We start from the raw sequence: 10,050 nt of genomic DNA on the forward strand, positions 1-10,050 counted from the left end.
TGCTATCCCCAAGGTGAGAGCTGCCTCTTCTACCCCTGCTATTTTGTGGCACTTTAGAAACTTAACCATTGATACCTTTGTGTAGGTTGGACTTGTGGTGTTGGTTGCAGTTAGTAGGGAGCATATTTGAGAGTGAGTGATGGAAACTTGTTTCACATCCTGTGACATATATGGTCCCTTAGGACACAGAAAAGTTCACAGAATGAAATCCTTTCTCGCAGTCACACTACTTCCTAAACTAAAAGCAAATTTAGTTGATTTACACAATTGTTTAATGGATGAGTCAGTCCATGCTTCCTGCTCATTCAGCTACCATCACTCCCCTTTCAGATACAAAAATCTGATTATTTTTCAATTATGTACACAGTGATCAGTGACGCACTTGAGAGGCAATGGTAAGGCTCACTTACCCCTTTTTATGGAATAATAAACGATATAGGATACTGATCATGTCCAGTTTCTCCTGGTAAAGCAGCGTAGGAAAGTTTGTAGGTTGTCCATCATGGTGATCAGTCTTCTGCACCACATTAGAACTGATGATTTTACACTAATCCATTTTGCGCTCCAACTAAGCTGTGTTAGTTTGCTTGGGATATGCAAGATATTGTTGCTTGTTTTAACTTTCTGGAAAGCCCTTAGGATTGTGTTAATGGAATAAAGATTAAATACTAAGAAATAGGAAGCTGTGTATATTCCTCAAGAAGTTTGTAATGATCAAGCAAATTATTAGCAGTGAATTGATGGGAGTTCTTAAAAGAGAATTACCATGATTTTCAGAAATGTGACTTGAAGGTGCTGGGAAAAATCTGTCATCATTTGTTAACAAAAAAGCAAAAAGCTATTAACTTAGGTCAGTTGGAACATTTTGTTTTGGATCCAAAATTTTATGAAAAACAGTTACTTTAAAACTGTAGTTTGTTCTCAGGCTGGTTTGTGTCAGGTCTAGAAATAGCAGTATTAACCAGCAGGCCGTGAGATGGGGTGGGTTTTTTCCCCTTTTAAGTGGGAATAGCTGTAGAAAGGGGTGCCTCCCTTCTCTAACTTAATATGAATTCAAAATAACTTTTGTTGTCTTGTTGTAACAGCCCTTTTTTTCTGAGTCACTGTATGAAAGAGAGACTGGGAAGCATTGAATACTGTAGATCAAACACTTCAAAGCCAACTTTGACTTAGTTTTATGCATGCTTCAGAGTAGACTAATGTACAATAGTATCCAGGAAACTCAGCCAGTAATTCATAAGAGTCCAAAATATTCTCTTTAGGATGAATCATAGCAGCATAAACGATAGGATTTGAGAAGATCCTTTAGGTCATCCAGTTCAAAGCCTGTGTGTCTTCCTCTTCACTTAATACCCGCTAGGATTTCACCTACCCTGTCTTTGCAAACCTCTCATATCCTTGACTCAGTCACCTCCCTGGGTAGTTTCTTCCATTGCTTAAACCTTACACCGTCATGCTTAGTGTGATCAATTTATGACTACAGAAAATGATCCTTTCTCCTCCCTTCTGCCATCATGCTCAAAAATCATCTCTCCTTTTAAATGTTTGGGGTTTTGGTTTTTTTGGTTTTGTTTGTTTGGTTGGTTTTTTTGGTTGGGTTTTTTTTTCCTTCTTTCTTTCTCTAGCTTCATGAATAATAATTCCAGGAAAGCTGAGGGGTTTTTAGCTGTCTTTGGTGCTTCTGTCATTGTAACTGATTTTCTTTGAACTTTCAGTTTTCAAGACTCAGTAATACATTTTGATCTAGAAATGAACTTTCTGTGACTCAGTGATATTATGCATTAAGTTTTGTTTTTCAAGAGGCAAATTAACACAGCTGAGGTGTTCTCTGTCTTTGTAGGAGCTGCTTCCATGAGTGTGCTAATGTGCTCTGTCTGACAAATACATAAGCAATGTGAGGGATTTAAGTGACTGAAGGTGTTATTTGTTTTTGACTTCAGATATACGCAACCTCATATTACTAATCAGGATATTAATGTGATCATGTACTTTAACTCTGTTTTGAAAACTTACCTCCAAAAACTCCTGGGGTTGCCTACTGCAAAATTTTTTGAGGTTATTTCCAAAAGCAGCTTCTCAGTTCATAACTGTACTGACAAACAGAGATAGAAACCTTTTAATAGATATTTGTCTTAAGTGTGTGCTCAGACCAGTATTATTCTGAAATGATTTTTGGATGATCTAGAAAATGAAACATTGAGAACTTTATAATGGGGATATGAAGGTGGAAGGAACAATTTTTTCTCTGATGAAATCAAGTAAAGGAGCTTTAAGCTACGGAATTTTTAATTTTACACTCTGAGTTTCTTAGGATCTGCCTCAGCTAGTCAATATGCTGATGAGAAACCCCTGTGATGTTAATAATCTCACCTACTATGATGTAGCATGTGCCAATTAGATTAATGTGAAATTTATGTTATTCTCCTAAATTACTAATAAATACTGAATGTTGAAAAAATACAGGGTAGAGGTGGGAAGGATGATTATTATAGCAAGCCCTGTTTTCATGCTGCCTCCCATTTTGGAGTTACACAAGAAAAATAGCTGCAGTCTATGCTCATGTGGTAGTTCTTTGATCCATGCAGAAGTATTCCAGTTTCCCTACAGTCATGTATGGCGCTGTCGGGCAAAGCTGTGCAAAACTTAGGTAAATCCTGCTATATCACTTCAGTTGTGCCAGCCCATAATTACAGTGAACACATTAGGTCTAGGGAATCCACTGTGTTTCATGAGCTTGAAAGTAACCGTTCACATGGCCCATTTTGGCTTGGCAATTTGTAGAAACAGACACAAGGGTTATTTGAAAGATGTCAATGTCATGGAAATAACAGGTTTTGAAAGCATTATCTTGCGCACTATTTTATGGCTCAAGTAAATTGTTTTGCGTTATAATCATATAATTAGATTTTAATTTTTAACATGCTAAGTTTTCAGCCTAATAAAGGAAAAGATGCATTAGGATATTATACCCTTTCCATGAAAATTGTTTTTTTCCCCCAATATTTTTGTAAACCTTCTTTGCTTAATTTCTCTTCTGATAGGCTTCTTAGATGCCCTCTAGCCAGTCCTCAAATGTATTGACGTTGAGGGCACTGTGCAGTGGCAATGTCACATGTCTTACCCGTGTAATTTAGTGAGTGATCCTAATGCACAAGTTAATGCCTCTTACCAGTCTCTGGTAAATCTGTGACTACTCTCTTCAGGTACTAAGGGGTGACCATAATCGTACCATCTTTGTGCCATTTCTCATTCAAACTATGTGCGAGTCTGACTTTTGTGAAGAGTGTGCAGAAACCAGTTTCATAATTCTTGCAAACTCTTTTCCTTGATTATGGTGGGAAAGTTGAATATTCTTCGGTATCATTTTGTGTAGTACAGACCTACAAACAGCTCCAGATATCATCTCAACAAAGCTATATACTCAGGAACAGTAGTAACTCTGAGCCCTGCAGTGGCTTCTACACTGCTTTGAGCTACCTGGGGTATTTCACTGCAGAAGCATGCCTTTAACAGCTTTTTCCACTGTGCTACTTCTGCAGGGCTTTCCTCAGCAAGTATCTGTATTTAAGATTATTTCCATGAAGTATTTCAAGTTGGTATCTCCTTTTATCTTCTCTCAGCCTTGTTAATCTCTTAGTCCTAAAGCAATATTTCTTTCTTCTCTCCAGCATTTGTAGCTCATCTTTGTTTTTATAATCCGCACATTCCATTATCATGCTGCCTACCTCCTTGCCCTAGATCATTAATGAAGCAAGTTGGGACCTGCTGCTGGTCCCTGTGGCATCCCAGCATGTGCTGTGTGATAAGAGTTTTGAACAAAAGAACTAGCATTCACGGGGCTGACCTTTGTAAACGCAAGTCAGCTCTTAACATGGTATTTTTAATTGTACTTTAAAAAAAAAAAAAAAAAGTAGGAACTTCAGTAAGGGCAACTTCTTAGCCCCTTGGGGGCCTTGGGCTTCCAGCTGTTGCTGAAATTTTACTGCTTTAGTCTTTTGTATCTTGATGATTTTATCCTTGATCTCCTGCTCTGTTAGCTTCACTGATGCTTTCCCTCAGTTCAAAGCTTGAGATAAAATTTGTTCAGTTTAGTACAATCAAACATGAAAACCATTGTGAATATTGAAATCCCCAAGCACCAAAAAGCATTGGTAGTGTAAAATAAAAACTGAAAAAGAAATCTGTATGTTTCTGTTCACGGAGAATTGCACAGATCTAAATTAAAGCATATTATTTTAAAATTACATAGTTTGTTATTGATAAATTCTGGTGAACATGGTTGTGAAGACAGTTGGGCTGACAGTTGACTGTTGAGTTGGGTTTAGAAGACCTGGATGCTCCAATTTTACTCTGCTGACCGACTGTTGGATCCTGTCACTTGACTGGGTGTGTGGGTATTTCAGCCTTCTTCAGAGGTGACTCGTAAGGAAAAAACCTCAAAACATAAAAGCTGTGTGTTGTTTTTATTATTATTCATATATCATTTGGAGATGATCATTAGGAAAGGATTTACGTTAAATCATTTTCAGCCTAAACTAAAAGTGGACATGTAGGAAACTGCTGGGTTAAAAATATCACTTTAAATTACAGTCATACAACTATGTGCATATACAAATATGTGTGATTATCCACTGTTAATTTTCTCCCTTAGATATTCCAAGCAACTTCGAATGAGTTTCTATCCACTTTTCCAGTTCTGCCAGGTTCATTATTGCAAAGATTGACATTCAATCCAAGATGGATTCATCTTGAACTGATATTTCAAAACAGGAAACTCATACTCTTGGTTTAAGGCAGAAATTATCTTCAATCCAGAGGTTTTGCTATTTACCTCCTACCCAAAGTGTTAGTCTTATATTTAAAAAAAAAAAAAAAAACAAACCAAAAAAAACCCCAAAAAACAAACTAACACCTTGTTAATTAGTTTATGAAGCCTAATTTTCTATTATTTTGTAATTTGTATTGCTAGTTCTACCTAGAAAAAGAGGCAGGCAAAATGCAAATAGATTGGAGTAACTATCTCAGATCATATGCCCAGTTGTCCTCTGTCACTTTGTGATGTAAAAGTAGTCTGTGGTTTTGTAATTTAGACTGTATCATCCATCATATGCATAAAAGAGCTGATGTGAAATTGTTCTTCTTGCCTTAATTTTTATATTTTCTAAATTTGTGAGTGCTTGACTTTGCAAGTTATTCATTTTTATCCAGTTTTGCATGTAATGAATTGTTTCCTCCAGCTATAACCAAGGCTTTTACAACCTGATAGAATCAACAATATAGTGCATATAGTGGCCAAGTACACTGATTTTTTAAGCATCTTCTTTTTGCTTTATAGCTTTGTCTGAGGATGCAGCAGAGGAAGCAGAAAAGCCATGAAATCTGAAGAGGACCCTCAGGAAGAATTTCTGTCTGATGTCAGATGCATTTTATAATGCAGCAGTACCAATCCATTTTACTCTGTACTGATTGCAGCTTCCAGGAGATGACTGTGCTCATTTATACAAGTTCCATTCTAATCGTTTTGGTCGTATCTCCCTGCCAGCTACTAGCATCCTTTCTGTAAGCAAAGTTTAAGCACTTACCCAACTGTGGTAGGGGTGTTGTGTTATGTTTTGCAATATATCAGCCCTTTCTAAGGATTCAGTTCATTGATCAAAGACTGTTTACACATAGTTAAAAGCAACCTTTGTTTCAGGATACATTTTATCTTTTTTTAAAAGATATTCTGAACTGTACCTCCCTTTGAGATTATAGTAACATTTGTTATATCACAGTTTTGACAAAAGATAACTATCTTGTTTCCTCCTGTACTAACATTCACGATCCCAGACAACTGAATTCACCACCAGAAGAAAAACTGGTAATCCATCAACTTTCCCCGCCCCCCCCTTTCATTGCTTATACAGACTCCTACTCTCTAGAGATATAGAGTAAAATATGGTTACTGGACATAAAGGGCAAACCTTTTTGCCATTAACTATGTCACTATGAATGTGAATAAAGTTTATGCTGTAAGTACCTTCAGCACAGCAACACACAGATCTTTTTATGGTTACCTGTGATTTCTGTTTTTCTTGTCACTCAGTCTGTTCTAGTTTATGGGTAAGATTTTCAAAATTAGCTAACAATTTTTGAGTGCCTTAATTTTTATTAATCCTGTTGAAGGCTGAGTTTTTAGAAGGTGCTGACTATTCACCTTCTGAAAGTCAGGTCCATGCAAGCTGTCTGAAATGTATCACCCAAACCTGAGGCAATCTTTTGAGAGGACCTTGGCGTAGGGTTGGAAGCATCAGGCTCATGTCTGAATTCCTGAGAGGGAGTTGAGACATCAATAAGTACTCAGAACTGAAAATAACTGAGACCTGGGTCAAGTGTAAAAACAGGCCACTTGAACGAGGCCTCTCCTGGCTGTTGCTGGTTCATACCAAAATACAAGTTGAAGTCTTTTGGGTGGCAGGTACAAAAAGCACTGCTAATCTCATCTTAGATTCTGGTGGATGCAATTGCGTGAGGCATCTCTGCATCCCGTGCTCCTGTTGGTTTCTTCAGCAGGGGTTTGCCAGCTCCTGCTCTAGCTGTTGAAGAGGTCCCTCCAAACCACTTCTGTGCTGTTTCCGCAGAGGTTGTGACAGTTGCTGTGGTCTGTGCTAGCTTGACCTGTGGATAAAAAGGAGACATTATTTTTCTGGATGTCTTAAGCCATCAACGGTCATGATCTCCATATCCACTTTCAACATTTTTGCATGCAACTTCAAAACAAAACCAGCTTTGCACCACTTCTGCATCAGCTGCTTTAACCCTCTGGTCCTGCGCTGGCTCAGTAAACATGTTATAACCACGTTTCATGGAGCCTTTTTCAACATGTTAGCTATTAAATAGAGCTGAGTGGCCAGGGAACTGGGTAAGGCTTCTGATACCTCTAGGGCTGAAGCTGCAACTCCCAACAAAAATGACTGTCCCCCAGGAGACCTTGGATATCTGCAAGTTGTGGGGCCAGAGATCTTGCTGCTTTCCCAGGAAAGAAAAATCCTCCCCCCTGCTCGTTATGGAGTGATTCTTCTGTCTGAGTTTTCTTCACTCTGATCCCTCCCCCATGGTTTTTGTCAGGAGGGTAGCATCCAACCCATTGTCAAGGTACCCTACTGCGCTGAGAAAATTACACAATAAAATAATCTCCTGTAGTCTCTGTGCACACCTCCATGACCAAAGAAAATCCATGGAGAACTAATCAATTACTGTAGCTATTAGGCTTAAACTTTAACTATATATCTCCAATCTTCTGTTGTCCTCTTGTCAGCGGCTACTAGGTAATCTACAAAAATCAGCCACAGTTACTACTGAAAGCCTGTACCATAACGGTGTAGAATCCTGGGCCAAAGAATCATAAGCTATATGTTTATGTTATAGCTGGAAAGCACACTACTATGAGACTTCTGTGAAATATATTGTTTTGTCATAATTACCATTATTGAATGTGATCCCAGTGCTCAGAGCTGCCTGGCTTCATTGGGAGTTTAGGGTAAACAACGAGTAAGCGCTCAGGTAAATTATATCATCCACTCTTATTTAAGATATTTTCTGTTGGTTTAAGATATAAGGCTCAGAAGCACTCTTATTTGCCTTTTCTGCTCCATGCTTTGTAAAATGAGGTCCTACAAGAACAGTTTTACAGAAACGGGGAAACATACTGGTAATAAAGGGTATGTATGTGTGTGAGGTAGAACTATGTGTAGTAGTAATGTGTGACCTCTTTGTATATTGCACTAAACTGCTGTATTTGATAGCATCATCAGGATTTAAAAGTTGCATTGAGTAAAACTTACTTAGTTTCCCCCAATGCCAAAGAGTCCATCTAGTTCAGAGGAAGGAAGTCGTTGAGAAGTAGTCAGTTATGCAGCAGGCTAAGAGGAAATATTGTAAAGTAATTCTTAGCAGCTCTCAAATGCAGGTTGAATTATTACAAAAGTTCTTTTTGGTTGGAAAAAAATCAGGCCAATTACAGGAAGTTTTGAAGTTAGAGAGTTGGCCAACTATAAAATGTAAGGAGATATTGCTAGTTCGGGGGGACCAAATGTTTGGTTCTCATCAGTGGTGTTTCTGAGTCCAAGACAGACATTGCTGGCCAGTCAAACTATTCTGAACGGGATTTTAAAGTAATGCCTGTTCAGCTGTTCTGCTTAGCTTAAATATGCAGCCTGTCTGCACATTTAGCTATTCGAGGAGGATTTTATATGTTTAGGTGGCTCACAGATAAAAATGAGTCTTGAGTTACCATTTTATTCAAATTAATTATGTATACCTAAAACTAAAAGGAATTTTGTGACATTTTGCAAACCACATTGAGAGTCATGGCAACTTCATTATATTTGTGCTATAGCACTTTGAAATGCATTCTCTAAAACAAGTCCTAACAAAAAATATGTATCTTTTTTTCCCCCTATTAAATAGGTAAATACTTACAGAGTTTATTTTCTTGGTAGAGTTTATTTTCTGAATGTCATTGTCCAAGGGCTTTTCTTTCACGTCGCTTTTGTGCTGCTGCAATTTAGGAAAACACATTAAAACAATTAATACTATGCTGACCAGAATCTGGAGGTCTGGGCTCTGCTGATCTTTTGGGCTTTGAACACAATGCTGAGTTCAAACTAGGACTGTGGTTTCCAGCCCCAGATTGATTCTTCTGTCCAACTGTTACTAAACTATGACACAGAAAAACAACATTTCTTTACTTTCAAGGGGCTGGGTTTCGCTTTAGAATGTCTTGTCTTTTTCTCTTCTTTAGCATTTACTATACAGTGAGCATTAGAGATTTAGTTTCTATATTCTTGTATTGCTTATAAAGAGTAATTTGCTGCCATAAACTGAAATTTGCTGAACAGAGATTATATTTCTATGTGAATTCCTTCCAGCATAAAAAAAAAAAAATACAGGGTATGTGTCATATTGAAATAAATATCTTTCATTCTTATCAGAATATTCTGTTTATAAATAGTCTATTAAAAAATACTGCAAAGGTGCTGTGAAATATATAACATACTCCTGAAACTAAGCTTCTGTATCTCTTCTTTGTTTGAAATTAACCTTGAGTTTCCCATAGCCTTGTTTGTTGTCACCCCTTTACATCATGCTGCTTTGTTCATTTACTCCCTTGTAGCACAAGGTTCCTCCAGTATTTATGTGGCATCTTCATATGCAGTTTGCAGGTGACTTAGTTCTTTTGCAGCTCAAAGGTAAAGTTTGCATAGATTTTGGTAGGTTCACAGCTTAATCCAGTCCAGGGGACAGAATGCCCTCAGGTCCTGTTGAAACAGGTGAGAGGTGGAGGCACTCAGTGTCTACAGGGCTGGGCTTCTAATTAGTGAGTGACCCAAGCTAGAAGTGTTTTTGAATGCATTGTTTCTATGAGAATTTATTGTAATATTCCAGTAGACCAAATTCAACGCAAGTTTGATATTTATATAGAGACTGAAAAATATTGTTTGGTTTAAAGTCTGAAACTCCTCTCTACTTGTCTGTCACCTGTCTTGTAAATTCTTACTTATAATGGTCAATAGTATCAGGAATTATCATCTCTGTCATCCTTCATTGCAAGATAGCTAGCTTTTTCTTGTATAAAAGCTGCTAATTAGGGGAATATGCTTTATCCAGGAGACTAGCACATGGCAGCAAGGACACCTAGCACTTTTGTTAGCATTAAACGTATAGCAAGTGATTTAGTTAATCCCAGGATAGAAGCATTTAATTGATTTGACCTGGTGTTCTCTGACAATGTGTCCTGATCACTGTATCTTTACATCTGCTATAGCAAGGAGTACAAACTAATGCAACATGCAAGCATGTTTAAAAAAGTATAATTGTTATTTTAAAATACTGTGGTATTTTCCAAGAGTTTCATGTTGTTGAAAGCAAAAAATGGAGTAAAATACCATTATGTTTTCGTATGCAGTCATTGTAGGTTGATGTTTCCTTTGTATGTGCTGTCACGTGCTCAGATTTACCATGTGTGCACAGGTCATTCATGCTTGCAGATGAACCTGCTGTATTGAAGAT

The 10,050-nt window shown here is 37.6% G+C and overlaps 1 protein-coding gene across 5 annotated transcripts in view; it reads left to right on the forward strand.

Annotated features, from left to right (window-relative positions):
- BBS9 (Bardet-Biedl syndrome 9) overlaps positions 1 to 8,941 on the forward strand; it is a 311,238-nt gene extending 302,297 nt beyond the window's left edge. For all 5 annotated transcript variants that reach the window (XM_055707280.1, XM_014276303.3, XM_055707281.1 and 2 more), the window contains one exon: positions 5,336 to 8,941. In XM_055707280.1, coding sequence (XP_055563255.1) covers positions 5,336 to 5,376 — 41 coding nt within the window. In that variant the 3' untranslated portion in view covers positions 5,377 to 8,941. The remainder of the gene's footprint in view (positions 1 to 5,335) is intronic.
- The last annotated feature ends 1,109 nt before the right edge of the window (positions 8,942 to 10,050 follow it).

The sequence above is a fragment of the Falco cherrug genome, chromosome 4 (genome assembly GCF_023634085.1).
Source record: "Falco cherrug isolate bFalChe1 chromosome 4, bFalChe1.pri, whole genome shotgun sequence".
Classification (NCBI taxonomy): domain Eukaryota; kingdom Metazoa; phylum Chordata; class Aves; order Falconiformes; family Falconidae; genus Falco; species Falco cherrug.